The sequence below is a fragment of the Mytilus californianus genome, unplaced genomic scaffold (assembly GCF_021869535.1).
Source record: "Mytilus californianus isolate M0D057914Y unplaced genomic scaffold, xbMytCali1.0.p SCAF_10, whole genome shotgun sequence".
NCBI classification, from domain to species: domain Eukaryota; kingdom Metazoa; phylum Mollusca; class Bivalvia; order Mytilida; family Mytilidae; genus Mytilus; species Mytilus californianus.
The window spans coordinates 69089906-69116657 of record NW_026262582.1 but is presented as its reverse complement, the minus strand read 5'-3'; the positions used below and the strand labels follow the sequence as shown (position 1 = coordinate 69116657).

At 32.3% G+C, this 26752-nt stretch overlaps 1 protein-coding gene across 2 annotated transcripts in view; it reads left to right on the top strand.

The window, feature by feature from the left end:
• LOC127718418 (cell migration-inducing and hyaluronan-binding protein-like) overlaps positions 1-18606 on the top strand; it is a 53827-nt gene extending 35221 nt beyond the window's left edge. For both annotated transcript variants that reach the window (XM_052224435.1, XM_052224434.1), the window contains exons 13-24: positions 710-844; positions 3801-3942; positions 4951-5014; positions 5748-5783; positions 7627-7758; positions 9395-9578; positions 10768-10989; positions 12713-12906; positions 13964-14104; positions 15008-15182; positions 16819-16962; positions 18522-18606. In XM_052224435.1, the coding sequence (XP_052080395.1) occupies positions 710-844; positions 3801-3942; positions 4951-5014; positions 5748-5783; positions 7627-7758; positions 9395-9578; positions 10768-10989; positions 12713-12906; positions 13964-14104; positions 15008-15182; positions 16819-16962; positions 18522-18551 (1599 nt within the window). In that variant the 3' untranslated portion in view covers positions 18552-18606. The remainder of the gene's footprint in view (positions 1-709; positions 845-3800; positions 3943-4950; positions 5015-5747; positions 5784-7626; positions 7759-9394; positions 9579-10767; positions 10990-12712; positions 12907-13963; positions 14105-15007; positions 15183-16818; positions 16963-18521) is intronic.
• The last annotated feature ends 8146 nt before the right edge of the window (positions 18607-26752 follow it).

Below are 26752 nucleotides of genomic sequence, written 5' to 3'. Positions count from 1 at the left end.
AATTTTCTTCTTTATTAGTTTTCATATCCAGATAAAACTTGGTGAATATGTTTTTTATGGTATTATGAACATAATAAGATGATAAGAAAAAAATCGCGAATTTTCCCTTTAATTTCAGTTGTTGATTGTTAATTACAATACAACTGGTGTAGATGTGGTCATTATGACAACTAAATTTTAACCATAACATTTTTGGAAATCAGTAACTTCAAAAACTGAATTATTTTTTCCTAATTCGTAGTGGGTTTTTATCGTGTGGGGCCATATATCTTAAGTGAAGCAACATGGATTTTTCTGAGGGTTGTAATGATTCTTTGTCAACTCCCACCTCTGTCATCTCTTGGTAGCATTCTCGCTTAAGTGTGGGAGGTCGTAGGTTCGATCTCCGGTCAGGTCAAAACATGAAAATTGGTATTTGCTGTTTCTAAGCACGTGTCATTTAGGATATTAGCAAATAATGGTCGGCTCGAAGTCAGAATAATGTGTTCGTAGGATGAAAGGAGGACTGGTACCTTGTGAAAAAGCACGTTAAAACACGTTAAAAAACCGGCTCATCGTGTCGATGTAGTACAACGCATGGTTTATATTCATATCACATAAGCATATTGAGGTACTGAATATGCATTTAGTGTACACTGGACGTGAAGCAGCCATTCAACCTTCCGCCCACTGGTGAACTTACGTATAAACAAATGTTTATTTTATATAGGGACGAGGATATTGGTTTACATATCCACGAATTCCAACAGGACCTTCAGCTGATAAAGGATACATGTTAAAAGATGAAGCAAGACACACAGTTATTACTGAATTCGACAACAATGTTGCCCATTCAAATAAAAAGGTAGGGATGGAAAATCTGTTTTCTACGGTTTTTCATAACAAAATTTAAAGGATAACCATTGTATCAATGATTTATCAGGGTTTTCTCTATTGTTGATAAAACTACTACAATCAAGAGTAACTCATAACTAAGGTAGTATTTGCTTATACCTTTAAATGAATTAAGTATCTAGTTATTAAAAATCTATCATATGACTCCTGATGTTTACAAAAAAAAGAGTAAAATAAAAAAAAAGTCTCACTTGTATGACATTTAAATGTTCACCGTTGGTGTTATTATCAATACAGAGCATCTTGATTCTTTATTTTTTCTAATGTAAATACTATTAAAATTCATTGAATTATTGGTTTTCATTGAGTATACCATAAGCAAATATAAGATGTATCAATTAAATACAGAATTCAAGAGAACTTGTGTCCCGCATAATGGACATAATATTTGAATTTGTTTCCAATGGATGTATTGTATATCTTCATGACTCAGACAAAATCATGATACTTGAACTCTGTCTAAACATGTTCCAGGTACCAGAATGTTGTTATAATCTAAAAAGTTAAATAACAAACATACCGAACTCCGAGGAAAATTCAAAACGGAAAGTCCCTAATCAAATGGCAAAACAAAAGTTCAAACACATCAAACGAATTGATAACAACTGTCATATTTCTGACTTGGTACAGGCATTTTCTTTAGTAGAAAATGGTGGATTAAGCCTGGTTCTGTTTTGTTCACGCATCGTTGTAAATATAACGGAATTTGATAAGACTGTCGTACAAGTGAGAGGTTTAGCGCTATAAACCAGGTTCAATCCACCATTTTCTACATTTGAAAATGCCTGTACCAAGTCAGGAATATGACAGTTGTTGTCCATTCGTTTGATGTGTTTTGTCATTTGATTTTGCCATGTGATTAGGGACTTTCCGATTGAATTTTCCTCGGAGTTCAGTATTTTTGTGATTTTACTTTTTTTTTTTATAGCTAGCTCAACCTTTCACTTGTATGACAGTCGCATTAAATAACACTTTTGACCTTTGCAGTCATGAAATATGTTCTAAAAATGTCTAGGGATAAAATGACCGTTGGATAGGTTTTACATTATTTTATAAATTTTTTTTGCGACGTGTTTAATTACATTGTGGATGGCAAACTTTTATTATGAACTTACCTCACAATGAGTAGTGAAAAGAAAAAAAAATGTGCTCCCTGCAATAGGTATCATGCATTTATTTCTAATGGATTTATCATGATCTATTTCAAAATAACGACCAAATTCAAAATGAGGTATGGAATATTCTGACAGTTACACAATAGTGAATCAAACACAATTGTTACTAGATGCTTTTAAAATGTACTAAAAAACGTGAATTTTCCTTAATACCAGTCAAATATACAAAACAACATGTTATAGATTGCACGCGTCTGAATCTCTATTCTGGATTTAACTTCATAAAAAACGTCCGGAGCCGAATATTTGATAGCCAATGATGTACAAGAATCGAAACAGTTGAAGAGCTATTTGATCAAAAAGGACCTAAAAATATCCTAATTCATCAAAGGTCAAATGTGACTGAGGGAGTTGAAACCTAAGTTTCTTATAATTTCAAAATTAATTAAAGGACAATTTACGAAAGGTGTGTTCAACTTTCTTTACCGGATGAAGCAAATGCATGATTCGATGAATGTGTTTTCTAGATCTTCAAAAAGTAATACAACAAAAATACAGAACTCCGAGTAAAAGTTCTAAACGGAGAGTCCCTAAGCAATTGGAAAAATTAAAAGCTCAAACACGTCAAACGAATGGATAACAACTGTCATATTCCTGACTTGGAACAGGCAATTTCTTGTGTAAAAAAATGTGGATAAAACCTGGTTTTATAACTAGCTAAACCTCTACTTTTGTATGCCATTCGCATTAAATTACATTATATTGACAACGACTTGTGAACAAAACAAACAGACAAAATAGGTAAAAATGTCAAAAATAGGGATACAGCAGTCAACATTGTGTCATAATCTTAATCACTATAAAAACAAGCAAATATGTCAACAAAGAAAAGCAAAAAGTCATATAGACAAAGTACATATACGAGAACGAAAGACAAGAATACAACAATTTACCATAGCACCATAAAACAAGTATGAGATGTATACTTACCGAGCCACGTCAAATGGATATTACCAAAAAAAGTCTAAACAGAAAAAGTAATAATTTTCAAAGACAAATACAAGAATACTATAACACTTTATTAAGATGATAAACAACGTCAGTACATAGAATCTATATTAAAGACCATCGTGTATTATTTGTGAAGTTAACACGGAATATTTATCAACAAGGTCTTGGTATCTTCCGATGAACCTTTTTTTAGAAAAAGGACGAGACGTTCTTTGTCAAACCCCTGGTTCACTTCCTGCTCAGACACTGGTGACGTTTTCAAAGTCTGAATAGTTGCTGCATGCTCTTGAATACCGAATGAGTTGGGAAATGTATATCCCATATGCAGATGAAGTTGGTATATTGCTATTAAGGTGGGGTGAAAGTGATAATTTTAAAATTAAAATCGTCTCGTTTGTCATAGATTCTATACTGAGATGTCCGCATATGACAAATTCGAGGTATAAGTCTAAAAAGGAGACAGAGGAAGCCGTGTCTGTTGTTTCTTTAATTTCTCGTTTTGGAGTATATATTAATGGAACCCAATCCGAAAAGTTTGGATTGTTAATGTAAAGAACATCATCAATGTATCTGAATGTGATATTAAATGAATGGCATCTTTGATCTTCATGTTTTTGACAAGAGTCTGAAGGAACTCCGATTCGTATGACAAATACGAAGAGGAAGAGGTCTGCAAGGAGATGAATTATATTCTATGCCTATAGAGGAAGGTCACTTCCATTGGTTCAGATGTTGTATATACTGTCATACATTTATTTGTTGTTGCTACATTAATTTCAGCACGGTTTTTTCCTTGATAACGAATTTCATCCCGATGGAAGTGCTACTGGATACAACAAATACAGACCTAAGGAAGATCCCATAATGCACCTGAAATATAAGAACTCTACTGATAAACCATCAATAATAAACAGAATGACAGGTAAAAACAATATATATATATATATATATACAAACAAGTCTAAATTGAAAACAACGTTCAAAACTATGATTGCGTTGGATAAAAACCGCAATTTTTATGCGTGTGCATGCAAAACAAATTTCTTGGTAGAGGGGTCTAAATACAGCACAAACAACATTTTCCAAAAAACCAAATGAGTGAAAAAGTATATTTTAACAAAACGCATTTGACTAGCAGGTCGAACAACTGATGTTCTTAAACCCTCCTGACTGCCATTGGCGATTGCCAAATAAACGGATCACAAGATGTAACAAAATTATCTATATATATATACAAGTTTGTGTTTTAAATAGTTTTTAATAACTTTAAATTACGTGAAATCTTTGATACAAGAGTTTCTTGTGTGGGGTATCCCCTTAGAAATGTGAGGTTCTAACAGTAATTATTTTTAGGTACTTTTATGTTTTTTTGTGATTTTTTCTAAATGGAAAAAAATGGCCGAATATTTAGTTTTCCTGAATTTGCTTAAACTTATACAAGGACAACTGATTTGCGTCTCAAGATTCAGACTAAGAATTAGGATTTTGAAATAAAAAGAAAATAATAAAATTGTTATATGATATTGCAAATACAGTTAACCAAAATTATCTTGATAATGTTCTAATCCATTTTGGTAAAGGACATTTTTGCGTAGTACTTGTTTCAATATTTCTAACTTCTCTAGTCTAGTGTTGCAGACTAAATAGAATAAAATTTTTTTTTTTTACTTATAATTCGCATCTCTTTTTTGAAGTTTGAGTCCTAAATGCTCTTCAGCTTCATACTTTATTTGGCCTCTTAAACGTTTTTTTATTCGAGCGTCATTGATGAGTCTTTTGTAGACGAAGCGCGGGTCTGGCGTGCACATTTTTAATCCAGGTATCTATGATGAGTTTATTGTGTTTATTATATACTATTATACGATTTTTTAAATAAAATTATATGGTACGAACAAAATGATGTAATTCAGACATTTTTCATCCATTTTAGCGTACAAAAATGCTCCCAGAAACGCATGGATTAGAGGAGGAATGTTCAAAATTGTCCGTGCATCGTAAGTTACCATTCATAATCTGCTAACCCTTCCCGAGCACTTGAGATTACCCCCACTTTTTAGTGGAGTTCGTATTTTCTCAGTCTTTAGTGTTTAATGTGGTGTTTTATACACGGTTTATCTTTTGGTCTTTTTTATGTTTGCTATGGCGATGTAAATTTATTTTCGACTTAAGAGTTTGAATGTCCCTTTGGTATCTTTTGCATCTCTAATTCAAAAGTGAATATTTTATGCATGAAGACTTCATTTGAAGAGTTTAGAAACAAGTGTTATCAATCGGATACAAGCATAATGGGGATGCAGTTATTTGTAAATATCAATTGTTAATTTGTCTCGTCTTTACAGGATACATGAAGTTGCATTTTGTCTGATATGTGTAACTGCAGTCATTTGTTGCAATAGAATGAATGAGCTAGGATAAATTGTTTAATTTTTGTGATGCTTTCCTTCGTTGTATAACATTCTCTTTAAGATCGAAAAGCAAAAAGGTCAATAAATTTTGTACTTTTGAAGACTAGTCAGTAGTTTAGCGATACACAAATCGTATAAATGCACTACAAATGTAGACGAAAAATTTCCTTTTTTCTTTTTTTTTCAATCAGTCAACTTATTTATATCACGTCTCAGTTCTACCAAATTGCATTACAACAAATTTACTTGGCACACTATGATGTATGTATAATAAATTCTTCATTTTTTAACAGCGGTATACTACTATTGCCTTTATTTACAGGCTATCAGACAGTGCTGAGTTACTTAATATAGTAAAGTAAGTTTTACATAAAAGAACATGTGTAAAGTAAATTTTACATAAAAGAACACGTGTAAAGTAAGTTTTACATAAAATAACACGTGTAAAGTAAGTTTTACATAAAAGAGCACGTGTAAAGTAAGTTTTACATAAAAGAACACGTGTAAAGTAGGGTTTACATAAAAGAACGTATGGACGCACTCACATTATCACACCCGACACTTGCATAATTGTTTTTTATATCGTTTCAAATATTGGTTAACAATTCAATTAAGTATTATTCAATTTTTTTTTTACATTTTCACATTTGAATTGAAATTTATAAGCTATTTTTTTTTATCGCAAATCACTTATATGCTCTCAATAGCTGTGTGATTTTTAAAGCGATGTTCTTGTTTTGTGTCTATTAAATACCGTGATCATTCTAATTTTTATGAGATTTTTTTCTCTTTCAATGAACATGGCGAAGTAGTTGAGGCAAAACTTATGTGTATGGTTCCGGCGTCAACCGTTGTTTAAATTTGTGATTATATAATCATGCGTATATATTAACTGATGCAACGCTAATTGTATATATGTATATTTATCACGTAAATTATATAGGCTGTTTGAATAAGATACTATAATTAAGTCAGTTTAAGTGGAATAAGTAAGAAGTCAATAAAATTTAAAAACATGTAATAACTCAAATACAGATCTCCAAGATGAATTTAAAAAGGGAAAAGGCAAAAAAACTGACAAAATAATCGCTCGACTGTATCAACAACAGAAAGCATTTGTATTATCATTGACACATGTGATTGCCATGGAAATCACGTAGTCCGTCCCCTCAGTCATGGCAAACTGATATTGAAAACGTTCCATAGATTTGTGATTAGGTTTGTGATTGAAATAGTTAAGATGAACCATAAATGTGAGTCAATGGTATTTGCTTTGTGGGTATTTGCTTTAGCATATTAAATTTTAATATCAGTATTATTTGGGTTCAACCCTCCAGTCATTGCCTATAGAGACGTTTCATCTGTATGTGTTGCTATTGAAAAATTTCCACATTAGCTCTATTTTATTAAAATCAGACATATCACTGTCAAAACAGACTATTACCCTTTTACACATCTATTATATAGAACATTTCATGTTTCATTTCGTGTTTTTTCACCAGATTAATGTACTCTCATTCAAATTTCCTTTGAAGCTTTCGAATTTAAAATGAATGACATTCAAGCGACATTATCATTATAAAAATGAATATAAAATTAATGTCATTTGAAAACTACAAATACGAATTAAATGCATTGGTTATCAAAAAAGATACCCTTGAGGACCTACATTTTACCAGCAGAGGTATCACCAGCCCAGTAGCCAGTACTTCGGTATTGGCTGGCATACACATACGAATATTATGTTTTTAAAAGTTGCTGTTGCCAAATTTGGCAAATTATTTTAAATCAAAGAATACATCTCCCTCATGCAAAGCTCTGATTCCTTGTCCAGGTTTAGCGACCGTTGCTGTCCTCTTTGGTTTAGAAACTCTTCATTTCTTTAATAAGGTTTGGATTTTATAGTCTGGTCTGGAGCATCACTGAAGTGACGTTTATTGTCAAAATGCGCATCTGGTGCAGAACAAAAGATACAGTCAAGGTTAATTGCCTCCATTCATTATTTGGGATAACTAATCTGTGCTTTTATTACTATAAATTTAATAACAATGACAATTTTCAGTTGAAATGAATTTAACGCATATATGTAGTCGATATTAACTCGATTGAAATTTACGTGTTCCTTTGTTTTACTTAATTTCATCGGTGGTCGATTATTTATCTTATGCTACATCGTTTGATTCTGTATATGATATTTTTAGAGAGAATACTGCACTGCAGTTCATAGACCAGAGTGTATTTATAGGAGATTCTCCTAATTTTGGAGAGACAGCAACAGTTAACGGCCAACCCGTATCAATTGGAAGATCTTTCCCAATGATTTCTGCAAATATGTAAGTAATGATAGCTTTAAGAACACTGATGCGATGGAAAAAAATTTGCTCTTTTTAAACTTTTTGATTGGAGCGTCACTGGTGAGAGTAGACGAAACGCGCGTCTGGCATACAGATTTTCAATCCTGGCTTCTATATTGAAATATATGTATAAGCATGATAAGGTTCGATCACCTCTAAAGATACAAATTAATCTGTTAAACGGATCTAACTATTAGTATTGTTTTTCGGTATTAGAGTGACAGAAAAAAAACTTGATACATTATTTCATTGAATTTTGCTGTAATGAAATAGTGGAAAACGTTTAAAATTTAGGAACGTATCTCTGATTTCTTGTCCGGGGATGGGAGAAACATTAAATTAGTATGGTATAAGCACTCAATCTTTTGTATTATGTTTTAAAATAATGAACTCCGAGGAAAATTTAAAAGGAAAGTCCGTAGTCAAATGGCAAAATCAAATCTCAAACACATCAAACGAATGGATAACACTGTCATAATCCGGACTTGGTACAGGAATTTTCTTATGTAGAAAATTGAGAATAAAACCTGGTTTTATAGCTAGCTAAACCTCTCACTTGTATGTATTTGAGTTTTTATTATCAAGTCCTCGAGTATCTCTGAATAGATTTATAAAGAAACAGAAATATTGTTAAATTATCACAATTATTGAATGGGAACGGTAAATTGAGGAGCGATGGTGTAGACACGACTAAAACTAATTGAACACTTAATGTGAAAAATTAATTGATGAAAAAATATAACAAAAATACAGGACTTCAAGATATACTCAAAAAGGGAAAGTCTATACAAAACTGACAAAATCAAACGTGTTATTTTTTTTTAACATCGACACGAATGGAAAAAAGCGTCATATTCCTGACTCGGCACAGGCATTTTCCGACGAAACAGGTTGGCTTAACGTGGTTTTATAGTCAGCGTAATCTCTAACTGGTATAACAGTTGAGAACAAGTGAACAATAGTACTGGATACAGTTAGCCTATTTTCCAATTACCATTCACTTTTTCAAGTATCTGCAAAGGGAACAAATCCCTAGGTTCGATAAACTGGAATTTTTACATGATAAAGAATTAAAAGTTCCTAAATTTGTGGTATACAGGTAATGCAAACAAAGGCGTACAAAAAAACCTATATAGCTACATTATAACTTATGTCAAAGTACTCTGAAACATGCCGATTCAAATAAGTTTAGATAGGGAACACCGCACGTTCTACTTAATAATTATTTCTAAAGCAAAATATTTTGAAATTAGAAGCAAAATCGGATAACTAAACATTAAATGTTATTGCTAAACTGAATAGGCTTTGTGAATATGAACTGGATTTCGAATCTGATGTATAGCTAAGAATATACTTTATAGGTAATCTTTTTCGACTTAATTGAACATTTCAGGATAAAAAGTTTCAAGCCACGAAATGTGATAACCTTTGGAAAAAGTACCTGTTTTGATATACAAATTTGTATTCTTAAATTAACTTTTACGTTACAAAATTTGAATTCAGAAAATGGAATCAACTGTAAACATGTGTAGAAAAGTGCCTTGATGCTTTATATATATACATAATTGCTCTATATATATATTGATAAATTGATAATATTGATTTAAATTGTAAGGATGCAAAGTTTCAATCCAAGAAAGGCAATCAACCTGAGAAGAGGGCCCATTTATGTAACAGATGTTTTCTTTGATGGTTTTGCTGATAACGAATATTACCAAATGGGAGCCATTGGTTGGAATAAACTAGACAGACAATCCCCTTTTCACAGTATTACTAATGCACAATTTGGTTTTTCTGATGTAAGTTGATTGTTTTAAAAGGAGCCGTGGTAACCGAGTGTTTTAATTTGTTCAGTGATAATAGCATGTCCATATTAAGGTTGTGAGCTCGAACACTGCACCTGGTATGACTGTTGAACTCCAATTGAAATTGAGAATGGAAATGGGGAATATGTCAAAGAGACAACAACCCGACCAAAGAGCAAACAACAACCGATTCCACCAATGGGTCTTCAATGCAGCGAAAAATTGTTTTTAAATTAAGTAGGATTGTACATTTTACTACCCACGAAAGACTGGTAAGACTGTTGAACTGAAATTGTTTTTTTAATTAAGTAGGACTGTACATTTTACTACCCACGAAAGACTAGTAAGACCGTTGAACTCCAATTGTTTCTTTATTAACTAGGGTTGTACGTTTTACTGCCCACGAAAGCCTGGTTAGACTGTTGAACTCCAATTGTTTTTTTAATTAACTAGGATTGTACGTTTAACCGCACGCGAATGCCGTAAAAGAGGGTAAAATATACAAAAACTCATAATTCAAAAACATCCTGACAATGCAAACAAAAAAACGGAAAACAAAAGACGACGAATAGACAAACTGTACAGAATATGAATAAAAAAAAACACCTTACGACTGAGCAATGTGATCTCCACCAAAAACCGGGGGATATCTCAGTTGCACCACAAGGTTAAGCAGATCCTGTTCCACACAAATTTTGACATATGTGGCAATTGGCGATAACTATCAACAATAATTGAGATATAAGCCATTAGAACTTTTGCAGGAAATAGTTCTTTTTTGATTTTTTAAACATATAACGTTTGCCCCTTTTTTCTTTAAAGACTATGAATTTTAACAAGGATTTTATATGATAACAAAAAAATGTGTAATAAAGTTATGAAAAGAAAAGTAGGAATTGGCGGAAATGCTTATATTAGTTCTTCAAGGATAGAAGACTTTCAGACAAAAAGTCATTAACAAGACCAACGATTACCCTCAAAGTTAAAAACGGGTTATTGGTTTATAAAATATTATTAAGAAAAAAATTTTGCAGGGATTTTGCTCTCGATTAATGCCATATCTTTTTGCAAAAATTTTTTGTATAATATTACATTTTCAGATATTTTTAAGGAATTCAGTATACGATTATTATTTGGTTCACTTCTAGCCACCTTTAGATACAAATATATTTTTCTACCACAGCCAAGCGAAGGAAACAGAGTCAGAGATAATCGTCAGGATGAAACACAGCAAACTGGTGACGATATCCGAACATTCAGAGATATGGATAACTCGGTAACGGAACTTGATGCATCAGATGACTCAGTCGTTACAGTTCTAAGTCCTGAAGCCTTCCATATGACAGAAGAGTGTAAGATTAGGTCAAATTGGAATTTTGGATACTGTGAACATGCTTTCGGTAAAGTAAGTGGTAAACATTTTTTTCATCAGTGTAGCATTATTTAAAATGAAAATTCAATTATGCAAAAAGACAATGAAGATATGAGGCTTTAAATTTGATCCACCAGAGTCATTAGAGGTGATTGATAAAAAAAGAAAGACTAAATCATGTATGAATTTGAAGAGAATGAAAAGAAAAATAATGCACAACAAAATGTAGCATATATATCGCGATAGCATTAATGATTCCATAAAATAAGAATAAACGGCACAAGCACATGTATATATATACGAAATTGAATTTGTGGTTTGATTGCCAATGCGACACCTCTCCACCAATGTCAAAATGACAAAGAAGTTAATAACTATAGATCACCGTACGGCCTTCAACAACGAGTAAAACCCATACCGCATAGTCTGATATTTAAGGCCCCAAAATGACAAATGTTACTGAATTTAAACAAAAAAAAATTACTGCCTGATTTATGAAGAAAACAAAGAACGAATAACAAATATGACTTATCGCAACAAACGACAGCCACTGAAATACAGGCTTTGACTTGGGATAGGCACATACAGAATGTGGTGGGATTGAACATGTTTGAAGTCGCATAGCATTCCCTAGCATGGACAATGATGCAATGGCACAACACAAGAACACTATACAAATCAATAAACGAAAAACAAATACAAGAAACAGTAATGAACAACAACCACTGAAGTACAGGCTACTGAACTAAGACTTTAGTTGGCGTGGTTCATAAGTGTTTCTCCTTTTTCGTATAGCTTAGACCGTTGGTTTGCCTGTTTGAACTGTTTTACACTTTTCATTATAGCTTACTGTTTTCGATGTGAGCCAAGACTCCGTGTTGAAGGCCGTACTTTGATCTATATTTGTTTACTTTTTACACATTGTGACTTGGATGGAGTGTTGTGTAATTGGCACTCATACCACATCTATTTATTTATACATATAGAAAATAAATATTTGTAAAATAAATGCCACCAAAAACACAATACTCAGTAGTATTTGGTCGAATTTCCATGATCTCGGACTTTGAAAATCAACTTTGAAGAAGTTGTGTACCTAAGATGTTCCCGTTTATGAAATGTCAAATTGTAAGAACTAATTGTTTTATTTAGAATATCAGGAAGAATTTTCATTAAATAAGGTATACGAAATATTTTGTCGGTTCTATTTTGGCGGATTCAAAACTTTTATCAATACCTTTGCATGCACACTTTGGAATTAGCGGAATTTATTTTGGCGATTTTGTTCTATCCGCGAAAATAAGCGAAAATTTACACCCCGCGAAAATAACCCGCTATACGGTATTGTTCATCTTGATATAACAATAAAAGCATATACAATGAAGATGTACACTCTTTAAGGTGGTTCCTAACACTACAGGGAGATAACTCTGTAAAAATCAACTAAACGTTTTAATCACGTTCTTTTTTTAAGGAAATATTAAGCTTCTCAATGATCAAAATTAGTGTTTGTCAAACTGCTATATATCCAATGACATTTTTCCAAGAAAGTGTGTGGTTCAAGTTTTTTGAAATTTTTATATTTTTGTCAAAGGGTCAATGTAAATAATTTGTTAAAATTTTATGAAAATTAAACAAGCCAAATTAATTTTAGTCAATCTGTTTGGTACCACCTTAATATATTACTAGAATATATTCGATTCTGTAATGGCGAACTGTGAAAATCTCTAAAAAAGTAAATTACTGTTTATTACAGTTAGCTATAAAGTACTCCTCAGATAACGTTTTAACGATGACAAGGGACGATAAATACGAGACCGCCCGAGTTGATGCGGATTCACCAGATGATGCCAGCTTTCTCGTCATTACAGGAGAAAGTTACAGTTATTCTATGTATTTTGAAGAGGAAGTTCCGAAAGAATTCGGTATACTAATGGTCGGATTGTCAAAGTAAGTTTCGAAAGAAATTAATATAAAATGAAAAAATTCTCACAGAACGTTCAGAAAGAATTTAACATAAAAATGGACGGATTGTCAACGTAACTTGCAAATAGAAGGATATAAAAAAGGATCGGATTATCAAAAAAGGTTCCGAAAGAAATTAATTTAAAAATTATTGGGATATCAAAGAAATTTCACAGTAGACGTCATGCAAACAACCATCAATAAACGAATAAAAATAAATTACAAATTCAAAAGAAGTTTATATAAAATGATCGGATTGTCAAAGCAAGTTTCACTACATAAAAAAGTACTGTTGTTTAATTATTTGTGCCGTTAGGTGTCAGTCTATTGACTTTTTAAATTATATGTTCGACTATACAACTGAGGAAAGTTTTCAAGTGGAATACCGTATATGTATTAAGTAATTAAACCAAAGTAGAAAGTTTTCCTATTGTTCATTTGGTTCTATACTTGATCTTACGCGAAAATTTCTTTTGTCCAATGATATGAAACTTTTGTTTTTGATGAGATTTCTTTTGGCAAAGTTATGACAAAGCTAACTTGTTCTTTTAATGTTATTTGTCCCAGATTGACTCACAATGACGCTCACGTGCATGATTGCTGATTTGATTCTATATGGTCATTCCAATTTTATATCAAATTTATTCGTCATCTCTAAATCAACAGAGTTTGATAGTATGTAAACATAGTTTGTTTAAAATCTGCTCAAATATCACATGTAGCAAAATGCCAACTTTTACAAACACTTGATATAGCATGTTGATGTTTTATAAAGCATATTTCAATTCTGTTCACTTTTCCTCATGCGTTACATATTATACACATATAGGCTGATGTATCTGTCAAAATATATTATAAAAAAAACCTATTTATAGTTGATATAACAATCAGAAGTCAAACCAATGACAACTATAACCAAACAACATGTATAGGGCAAAATGCAGTTTTCAGCAATACCATACATAAACTCTTTGCTTAATGACCTTTTGGATCAATCTTTATACAGTATATGTCCTTTCACATGCTTTGTCTCATCTTTCAGATCACAAGGTGTACGGTTAGGAGTGTGTATCCCATCTGATGCTACTTTTAGAGTTTCTGGAGGAATGGTGAAATGGACAGCCGTAGAGTCACTAAGCGACGTTGATGCGATCGGAGACTACTTTTACGATTCCGATACTGGGTTTGTGTTGTTAATGCTGTTATGTTATTCTAAAGTGTGTAGTGCCAAATTATTTGTCCATGTTATGTAAATGGCCAACACTTATCGTTTACATTTTTATAAGCATAACACATCAAGCAAATTCCTCTAGGAATAAAACCACTAGCTCACATCCCCATTGCTTTCTATGTAAAAATTAAAACCACACGTTATAGATTTCATGCGTTAGAAATTCTGCAATTTAAAGCATTATTGGCTACTTTGTCTTGAAGTTCAACTAAAGTGGCAGTCATTTCATGTCAAAACTATACCTTATCCTGACTTGTGCTGGCAAATTCAACATACCTTTAATTGCATATTAGAGCGCACTGGTTCATGGAAGTTTGATAGTAAACAGATAAGTAGAACTGAACAACAGGACAAATGTGCCCTCCAAAGATATTTTCATATATAAATATTTATTAATCAACAGATACTTTTAACAAGGGTTCAACAGTGATCCAAAGTATCTAAGCTTTCATTTCATACCAAAATAAACTAAAATATACTGATTGACAAAGATACAGCTCTGCGCAGGAACTATTTTGTTTAAAATTTATACTACTTTCTAAGATGTTTTTTTCCTGACCGGCCCCGAATTAGTCGTTCTATACCTCTAAGGGCATGGAAATGACACCAAGGATATATGATGATTTAGCAGGTTAGAATGTAGTTACACAATGTAAGAATTTAAAATTTACTGCTGGGTGACCGCCAGTCCATGACATGATTTCTTACGTAACTACTTCGTTAATAAACTTACATTTTTTTGTTTTTGTAATTAAGGTTCCAAGTCCCTCAGGTAAAATGATATCAAGTGAATTTGGCTATTAAGGTCCCCTAAAGTGTTCTGTATTTGTGTTGACATTTTTTTTTTGTAAATAGGTACCTTGCCGTATTCCTGTCTGACCTGAACGATTTTGAACCAGGAGAAGTAGGTCAATGTGTTGGAGAGGGTGAAACGTGCAAAAGAGTAATGATACGAATTGAAAATGGCGATTTAACTGAGACTGACTGTCTTAGTGCTGTACATGAAAAATTTAACCTTTCTTCTAATTTAGTAAGTTTATTCTTCAAAGTAAACTATGCTTATATACCGATATGAAGTTTTTTTTCTTCTCAGTACGGTTGCCTTTTCTTCTGAAGAAGCAACTAAGGCGATGCAAAGTTTCTATGAAATGTGATTCAATGAATACATTAAGGACTTATGTATTTGTATATGTAGAATTGTTATTTACCCTGATTGAAATAACAACTATTATCGCTATTTTACGGAAATTTTCCTTTGATCTTACTGACTTTTAATTTCCTTTCTCAGCACAGTAGAGTGATATGAAAAATTATCGCTAGTAACTAAGGAGCACGTGCCTTAGTCAATGTAAACATCAACGTCATCATAGGCAAAGTAGCAATAAACATATTATCATTGGTCATCTCAACTCGATTGCTTTTACTTTCGACGTACCGGCTCAAACGAGAAAATCAATCTCGCTGAGATGACCAACGATAATCTATAAATATAGTTTGTTAAAATATTTTATTAATTCGATTTTACAAATACTTATATATATATATAATCCTTCAAACATAAATATCAGTGGTTTTAAAATGTTATTCAACATTCATTATACACTTGCTGTCAAATGTCATGCTAAGAACATTTTTCTGCTCTATTTTTATGCCCCTTTTATGGGCATTATGTTTTCTGGTCTGTGCGTCCGTTCGTCTGTTCGTTCGTTTGTTCGTCCTTCCGTTCGTTCGTCCGTCCGTCCGTCCGTCTGTCCCGCTTCAGATTAAAGTTTTTGGTCAAGGTAGTTTTTGATGAAGTTGAAGTTCAATCAACTTGAAACTTTGTACACATGTTTCCTATGATATGATCTTTCTAATTTTAATGCCAAATTAGAGTTTTGACCCCAATTTCACGGTCCACTGAACATGATAGTGCGATTGGGGCATCCGTGTACTATGGACACTGTACTATGGACACATTCTTGTTTGAAACTAAACTCAGTGTATATTCTTAAAACAAGGAGGTAATATTTCAATGCAGATAATATTGAAGTTTTCCATAAATTTTCCAAAATTATAATTCAATTGGTACAAAGCATATCAGTTTTAGGAAATGGGGGATTAAATATGTGTATTAAAATGGAGGCATACTATTTTCAAGAGTTTATCAATAGTTAAATGAATAACAATAATGACATTTACTGTTGATTAAGAAGCACGTTAAAAAGTGTTAGCAGGCGACATTTTCGTTTAATGGAAAGAAGGATTCAGTGCAATGTTTTACAATGCAATAACTTGAACGGTACCAATTTTACTTAAGCAGATGCGTATTTCGACAAATTATGTATATTTATTACGAGGCAAAATTTTTGAGAAGCCAAAACCTAAAACAAACCTTGCTATAGAATTTTATGCCTTCGTTTTGCTATGCTGGTTGTTGTCGTATGATAACACAAGCGTTACGAATATATCTAATTTGATTGTTATTTTGCGTATTTTTCGCAGATGTGAATAAATTGTCTTTATGTCGAGCAATATCTGTGTGTATTTAAGGTATATCAGCATAATGTTCATTGAAAAGACATATTATTAGTATCTCTCGTGCTGATAAATATCCAGCGTCCAAAATGTATTATTATTTGATTGATATATAAGTTACGTATCTTATTATATTTTACTTCTTTCAGTCCGAGTCCAGAAGGAAACTTACAACACTACTTGAACTATTAAGTGAAAGACTTAATCACGGAAGAAGACAAAAACGGGCCGTTGACACTGTTGGAGAGATTGATACCAGAGAACTTCCTGCTACTTCTAATGAACCACCTGCGGTAAGAAATTCTCTTTTAAGAATATCCCTCATTTTTAAGCATTTTCAAATAAGAAATATTTTGGTAGGACAATGAACAGCTGGTTCCAAATTCCAAAATCTCACGATTGATAGGATTACCAAGGGGATAAGTAAAATGTATTAATGGTTTTCTTTTACAAACTTATTTCATTTTCACTTTTTAACCTTTTTTATTCGAGCGTATCGGATGAAAATTTTGTAGACACATAGCGCGTCAAGAGTACAAAATTTGTAGCCTGGTATCTATGACGAGTTTATTTACAAACTGTGGCTGTTTTGGTATCGATTTGATATACATACTTCTTATTAGTTATGCGTTAATTTAAGGTGGTACCTAACACTACAGGGAGATAACTCTGTACATTCAGCTAAACGTTTTAATCACGTTGTATTGTTAAGGAACTATTAAGCTTCTCAATGATCAAAATTAGTGTTTTTCAAACTGCTAAATATCCAACCAATTTTTTCCGAGAAGTGATTGGTTCAAGTTTTTTGAAATTTTGAAATTTTTTTTCAAAGTAAATATTTTGTCAAAATTTTATGAAAATTAAACGAGCCAAATTAATTTTAGTCAAGGTGTTGGGTACCACCTTAAACTGTCCGGTTGACTATTTGTTTTATTATTGGCTAGTTTGATATCATTATTTTCATTAGATAAAAGTTCAATCATATGTAGTCAATATTTCTGGAATTGCAATTCTGAGAAACATGAGATAGAACACAGATATTACAGATCGTTTACAAACCAAAAAAAAAACAGATAAAGTTGTCTCTGTATATCAACGTTAAGTCATTAGAGAAATATAATGCAGCACTAAAATCCATGCAATACTATATGTCTGCATCACATAATCTCGTGCAATACGATATGTCTGCATCACCAAATCGCTTGCAATACGATATGTCTGAATCACCACATCTCTTACAATACAATATATCTGCATCACCAAATTTCTTACAATACGATATGTCTGCATCACATAATCTCGTGCATTTCGATATGGCTCCAGTTTCGAAATTGTGAATATAAAAAACGTTCAAGAAGCTTTGTTTTTAAAATTTATAACTTATCTGAGTGGAGAAATACCAAATCACACTCGATGTAATGATACATTAAAAAAATATATATATGTATCTATTACAGCTGTATTATGATACAATTTCAATAATTTTATTTAAACGTACATTACTACGGGTTTCACAAGAATTGAACTTAGATGGCTAAACATAAAGTGTAGCTAGCTTAGCAACATAAGTTCTCTATCATTAATCGAGTTTCACTCGTTTTACAGTCAAATTTTTCATTTTATAAAAACAAGAAGACTTGGTATGAGTGCCAAAGAGACAAATCTCTACCAAAGTCACCAACTGGCTTTCAACAATTTTTACTCATTTTAATATTACTTAATTATTTTGAATAAAGATTTGATGAACTATAGTGTCCTACTAATTGTCACTAGACGACATACTCTCAGATGAGTTAGTTTCTTTCAAATATGATAGTTATTTTTATTTAAACATTTTTACATTTCTTTTCAGAATTGGGGAGCAGGGTCAACCAGAGGATAAGAAAAGACAGTGTTTTAGCATATGAATTCCAAATGAATAAAATCATACAAAAACATATCTGTTTCGTAGTATTGATACAATGTTTTTATTCATACGACTTCTTCTGTTGACTTATATATGAAGCTCTATTCCGAAGCATTTGCGATATACAGTGAAACTTGTCTAAACCGAGTCTTGCATTAACCAAAACCAAACATGTTCTTTAGACCAGTCATATCAAATAGTATGCGTTGAGAACCTGACGAAACCTTACATCTGCCAAACCGAACAAAATCTAAAGTCCCGAAGAGGTTCGTGTTAGACAAGTTATAGGCACTGTACTGCACCAAACCTCTTTCAAAATTATTTACATCAATTCTATCAGCAATCAAAGCCAGGCTTCAAAGTTATTGTGAAACTGCCTATTCTAGAGGTGGCATGAATCAGATGTGGATACATAAAAATTCCAAAGATCTATAAGAGTACATACTATCCAAGACTCTTTCATCTTGCAATAGTATTAAAAATTTGACTTTTCTACACTTTACAGAAGTATTCCCCATTCCAAAATAAAAGACAAATTGAAAGAGTTGGTATTGATTTGTTTCATAAAAAAAACATGGCCAACGTAGAAGTATCTTGTCTTAGAGAGTGATAAATCCTACTTTGTAATGAATCACTCTGATTCAAACAAAAAATTCTCTGAAACTGACATTTTCAAGATGCTTGATTTCTTGATTGACAACATATTTGTTACGTTTGGATGACGTGTTTTTTAACAAACCATCGGCATTCACATGGGAACCAATTGTGCCCCTTTCTTTCCGACTTGTTCCTTTATTCTTATGAGGCTAACTTCATACAGGAACTTCTTAGGAAAAAAGAAAAGAAGTAAGCAATATCCTTTAACTTTACTTTCCGCTATATAGATGATGTTTTCTCGCTAAATAATTCAAAACTTGGTGACTATGTTGAACGCATATATCCCATCGAACTAGGGATAAAGGACGCAACAGATACATTTAATTCTGCCTCATATCTTGACACACACCTAGAAATTGACAATGAGGGTCGGTTAAAAACAAACATTTACGACAAAAGAGATGATTTCAGCTTCCCAATTGTGAACTTTTCATTTCTATGTAGCAACATTCCAGCAGCGCCTGCATACGGAGTATATATCTTGACACCAATTTCCCAGTCTTGTATTTCCTGTCATGATTTCCTTGATAGAGGGTTGCTGCTCACAAGGAAGCTATTAATCCAAGAGTTCCAAATGGTTAAGTGGAAATCATCCCTTCGGTAATTCTACGGACGCCATCAAGAGTTGGTTGACTGTTATGGAGTATGTGTTTCACATATGATATCGGATATGTTTCACATATGATATCGGATATGTTCCTTATGTCGTAAATAAAATCCCGTTCTCTAATCACGAATGTGACCTACCGAACTAGACTATTTACCGGGTTTGTAATAACACGAGCAACTAGGCGGGTACCACATGTGGAGCAGGATCTGCCTACCCTCCCGGAGCAACTAATACCCCCACACCCAGTTTGTGTTGGGGTTCATGTTGCTTAGTCTTTTGTTTTCTATGTTGTGTCAAGTGTATTATTTTTTATCTGTTTGTCTCTTTCTTTTTTAGCCATGGCGTTGTCAGTTTATTATACCCCACGCAATTTATTGCGTCGGGTATAATGTTTTTGACCTGTCCGTCTGTCTGTATGTTCGTCCGTCCGTCCGTCAGTCCTGTTCTTGTTTATCAAAACTCCTCTGAAACCACTTAACAGAATTCCCTGAAACGTTGTAGATAATAAGGACATATTATGTGGATGTGCATATCGACAGGAAATTATGATTCAATTTTTTTTCTAGGAGTTACGCCCCTTTGAACTGATTTGCCTCAATATACTACTGCAACAGTTTGTCATCGCAACTCCTCTGAAACCACACAACAGAATCGCATGAAACGTTGTAGATAATAAGGACATAATATGTTAATGTGCATATTCACAAGAAAATTTTTATCAGTTGACTTTTGTAGAGTAATGAGTCTTTAAACTTAGGAATCTAGTGCGATTGTGTTTGTTCAGTGACAATGTGAGGGCGTGGGGCATTTGAGCGTGCTCACATAGGTTCTTTAATTTTCAATCTATGAGTTTGAATGTCCCTCTAGTATCTTTCGGCCCTCTTTGAGAACCTTATATCTGCCAAACCGAACAAAATCTAAAGTCTCGAAGAGGTTCGTGTTAGACAAGTTTAGACAGTCAACCAACTCTTGCTATATCGAATGATTGACTTTACGGGACGGTACAGACTAAATTGTTGTAGCAATATTGATGAAAACATATCCCTAGTAATGATAATAATAACATGTATGAGCAGGGAGGCAACAGATACCAAAGGGATGTTTAAACTAATAAGTCGAAAACAAACTGACAACGCCATGGCTTGAAAAGACGAAAAAAAATTAAAAGACAAATAACGGTACACTAAACACAATAAAGACTGAGCAACGCAAACCCAACGAAAAACATATTTACCCTGAATTATTTCAAACTTAGGATTAATTCCGAAAGGTATCTCTTGCATTAGTTTTGTTTTAAGATAAAGAGGTTTCTAACTAAAAACAACAACAAAAAAGCGTCCAGCAGCGACAAGAAGACTAATTAAGCGACAAGAAAAATTGCTTTTAATTATTTCAATCAGATAAATATAAAAAATGCATTACAGTTTATTTGTAAGATATACGTTTACTATAAATTTGTCTTCTTAATATCGATAATTTATTTTTATTGTTGCTACTTTTTTTCTTGAGACTGATTAGTGAGACGGGAAAAAGAATGATAATTTTGCCATTCGATTGAAGTACGATACTAACGAACCGTATTTAAATTGAATGATATCAAAATATATCTGCATATGAAACGTATTGTAACTTATGTAACAAGACTAAATACCAAAAAGGTATAAACGGTCTAAGGATGAATGAAGAAAAGAATGAGACGCATACAACAATAAGACGGCAACCTAACGATTCACAGAAGTCAGCATATGGTTTTCAACAATATAAAAGGCTAGTTAAAAAGAACTTTATGAAGGACTAGGCCTTTACTTGTTACCTTTATAATTAGAGTTCTGTAAAAATATATTATATGTATGATACAACAGTATTGAGTGTTCGGTCTTATCAGTGATTCACAACAGCAAGAAATAAATTTGAATCAGACGGATGTAACTGTCACTTATTTATGGTGGTACCACATCTTCAGCTGACAAAAGTATTCACTTACCGGATCATCTAGATAAAAGTTTTGGGATATGTTCGTTCCCAAACTTGTAGTTTTCTTTGTTTAGTTTGATGATTTTTGTTATCGTCTTTTCTTGGCTGAAACATATCTGTGTATTCATTGACAGTCAACATTATCTCCGAGACTAACGAGCAATATGAATTCAGTACAAAATATAAGCAGAGACTTATAAATCAATACTTAAACAGTATAAAACAATTTACATTATAATAGTTATTAATTTTGTTATTATAATTATTGTAAAATAATAATTACGTTTTTTGTGAGATACAAGGATTTCAAATGCGTGTGATTTGAAACGTATTTTTCATTGACGACCGTTTATAATTTAGATATTTAGCTAACTTTGGGTACGCATCCCTGCTCATTGGTGCTCATACATTACATATAATTTTCATAAATGTAATAACTGTTCAAATCTGTGAGACATGATAATGCACGTATAAATTACAATTTTAAGTATATTCTGTTAAGAATAAATTCAGTCTCGGTTTAAACTTAACAATGAATATTCCCTTAGTCTGGTAGTATCAATTAATGAAATTAGAAATGTTTTTTACAGAAAAATGTTTTTGTTTAATTATCTTTCTGCTTTCCGACCACTGTGTTTCCGACCTAAGATGAATATTTTAAACAGAAAAATCGTTTTTTTAAATTTTCATTTTGCTTACCGACATATTCTCATGCTATGATCTAAATACACAATATCAAATGATAAACGTTCAGAAATAATCGGTTCATTCTGGGTCATTATATATCAGTAAACTATTCCCAGGTTTATTGTCACAATGCACGACACCCCGCTGTTTTCATACACAACACACAACGCGTAGAGGGACCATATCAAAGCATAAATTATATAAAAGAGGGGCGAAAGATATCAGAGAGACAGTCAAACTCATAGATCGAAAACAAACCGACAACGCCATGGCTAAAAAGACAAACAGACAAATAAAAGTACACAATACACAACATAGAAAACTTAAGAATAAGCAACACGAACCCCACCAAAAACTGGGGGTGATCTAAGTGATATAATTGCGTTATCATTATACTTAATATTTAATTAACATTCACATTATTAAAAACACATATGTTTTGTCAAAAGGCAAATAGGTTCTAACATATAAATGATTTTTAAGGATGTTCGCTCCTATTGGGTTTGAACTTATTGCCAGATATTCGGAATCCTCTGGTTTTATCCATGTAGTGTCATTAAAAAAAAATTTCCCGCTAACCCCTACTTTTCTTTTTATAATTTTATTACAAATAGTTTAAAAAGCCATATTTGAAAATCTTATAAAATCCTTGTTATTTTTTCATAAATTTTGAAAGAAAAAGGGTGCCAATGTTAAATGTAAGAAAAGTCTAGAGAGATTTATTTCCCGCCAAATTTTCAATGGCTTATATCTCTAAAACAAGCACACGAATCCTACATTTTTTTCTGCTTTTTCAGTTCCTTTATTTATATACTATCAATTTATAATAGTCTTTTGAAAAGCTTGTTATTTTGAAACAGAGTAGCGAACATCCTTAAATACAACCAAGTCTTTATTGGTTTACTTTCCAATCTACAAATGAACTTTGATTGTTGAAATTTACAATGTCACGTGGTAGTCTATCCACAGAGGGACCGTATCAAAGACATAAATAACTACCTGTATAAATGATCGAAAATTGTCGAGACGTTCCGAAAATCTTGATTCCGAGGTATATCGAGTGGCCCATAGAGAAAAGTAGGCCAAGAGAGGCCTAGATGGATATCATTTTAAGGTAAGTAAAATAGTTACCAGCCTTATAATTTGATACACCAGACGCGTGTTTCGTCTACATAAGACTCATCAATGAAGTTCAGGCCAAATTAGTTAGAAAGCCAAACAAGAATAAAGATGAAGAGCATTGAGGACCCAAAATTCCAAAAAATCTGAAACCTATTTCAAAACAGTCGTGCTCTTCAGAGAGCACCTGACGATCTTACATGCATCAAATTAAATCAGATGAGACAAAAACAGAATAGGTTTGGGCTTTTTATACGCAATGAAGTAACTTATACATGAGGGATCCCACATTGAACCGGCCATTTTGACAGATTCATTTAGGAAAAAGATCAAATGTTGTCATTTCGTGTTCATTTTGTAGGAGTATAGAATTGAGAATGGAAATAGGGAATGTGTCAAAGAGACAACAACCTGACCAAAGAGTAAAACAATCCAGCAGAAGTCCACCAATGGGTCTTCAACACAGCAAGAAAATCCACCTGCCGGAGGTGGACTTCAACCCCTAAAATAAAAAAAACAGATACAAAACTAATAAAGGCCAGGTGATCCTGATTTAGGACAGGCGCAAAATTCAGCAGGGTTAAACATGTTTTGTGATATCTTTATTTATTTTTCTACCTATTGAATTTTGAATCTGAATCATAGGAAAAACGTTTTTGAACCGACATTCAAACATTTTTGGATTCTGTAATTAGGAGTACATATGTACCTTAATTAAACAAATGCTTAACTACGCATCCGAAAAATAATAAAAAAAAATGCTTTGTTTTATTTTTCCTTATTGCCTTTAACTAATTTTGGAAGAAATAAATGCTTGCGACATATTTTAATTGCTCATTCTTAAAAGTCTATTTGTGTACATCTTACTCGGACGCAGGACCTTTCCGTAAATTTGACCTTTTCACAATTGATTTCATCTTTTTGTATATTTTGTGACCGTTTTGTGTATTTATGTATATTTAGCTAAGCTGAAAAACGTGAATAATGACAAATGATAAAAAATACGATTTGTTCCGTCTGTAACAAAAAACTATCTGATTTCCGTCACACAAAATAAATGCTTACCTTGTGTAATTCAGTCTCTATAACATGTACTGAAATATAGATTTTAAACAACATATTTGACATTGAACCTGAAATAACTTAACAATCTCTGGATGCCATCAGAGATTCTAGAATTAATTTTTGGAAGAAATAGTTATTTGTCTTCTTATACTTAAAGTAATAAAAATAAAGATGAAAACTAAGAAAGAAAATTCAAAGAAAATTCAAAGAAAATTCAAAATGTGAGATCATGTTATTTTTCTGATAAAATTGAAGGAAATTAAGATGACACAAAAACTAAGGAGTCATTTGAAAGATCATGGTTATAAAACAAAGATCAAGACATTAGTATTGTACTCGACATACATGAGGAATTTCATCATGACTCTAACACCATTACTGAATCAGTACAGACATTAACAAATGCCAAAGGCATATTTACGATTGTATTATATATTTTAAACAAAGAAATATAAAAGGAGAAATCCTAATCATATGAAATGTTACTGAAGATTTAATGTATGATGACTTGTCGCAAGTTCATTATTAAAAAGAGCACTTTAGATGAAATACCTGCAAAATTTATCAGGAATGATGCTGGTATATTGCAAAAATCAATCACAATGTTGACTGCTGTACCCCTTAGTTTGACTTTTTTACTCATAATGTCTATTTGCTATTGTTCACGCATCGTTATCAATATAATGGAATTTGATGCGACTGCGTTGTTCCAAATAGTATGTGATTCTCAAGAGTAAATCCTTTATTTAAAAAGAATATTGTTCTTGATGTTGGTAATTATAGACCTGTCATTGTACTTAGCATTTTATCGAAAGTTATTGAAAGGAGTGTTTATAACAATTATCATAGTTTTAAAGAACGAACAGATTTTTATTTGAATTTCAATCAGGTTTCGGAGGTAAATACTCTTATATTACATGTTTAATACATTTATTATATTATCTAAGAACAAATGATGCAAATGGTACTTATACAGGAATGATTATGTTATTATGTTATTAGATTATGTTAGCGTTTGACACTGTCGTCCACCATTGCTGGCATTGCATTGCTTTAGCTGGCACTTATGGTAGAAGCATCGAATTAGAATAAAGAATGATAACTCTCTCTACATGATCAATCAAGTTTCGTCGCTCTCGTTAGATCTCGTACGATTTTTTTTTTTAATTTTTCGAAGTTGATCAGGTCAAGTTTTCTAACTCTTAAATTTTTTTTTAATTTTTTTTTTCTTATATTTATTAAATAAAAATTGTTATCTTGCTTGGTTCCAAATATAAGTAAATTCATCCAATAATGAAAACGCAATTACCATTTTCATATCCGTCAGGACATTGTCAAGACATTAGTGTAACCCTTAATGGCTGCCAGATTCTCTTTTAATCCCGATCTTGAAAAAAACGGGACAGAACAGAACAAATTCGAGGTTAAATACATTAATTTTCATTTGTTTACAAAAACAAGAATGTAGAAATTTTGATGACGTTTGTAGTTATTTAAATTTTATTGTACCACGGAAATAACCGAAGTTTGAACAAACAAGTACAGACCTTCTAAAATTCAAACTGACCACACGCACGATATACCCATGATGAGCGATGAGCGTTACACGGAGGATTAACGAAAATTGAATGATGAATGATGAACGCACGATACACGCACGATGCACGATGAATAATGAACACACGATACACGCACGATGAATGATAATTGATACACGCACGAAACACGCACGGTGAATGAATCATTGACGAATGAACGAACGATAAGCGCTTAATACACGATTCTAAAAGCCATTTTATTTGGATTGCATTTAGAATTGGTGTATGATAATGAAAATATATAAGGGTATACAAATTTTAGAAATCTCGCTTTCCGTGTTGATTTGTCGACAATTTTACTAAACATTCAAAGTCTTAAGGAGGCTCGAGGGTACAAACATTTTAGCAAAAAAATTTAACATTTTTTTTTCATTACAAATTTTATTTATTACACTCTTAGTTGTTACTTTATTATATCATGGTAAAAAAATCAACCAAAACAAAATCGATTCGTTTTGGCCCCAGAT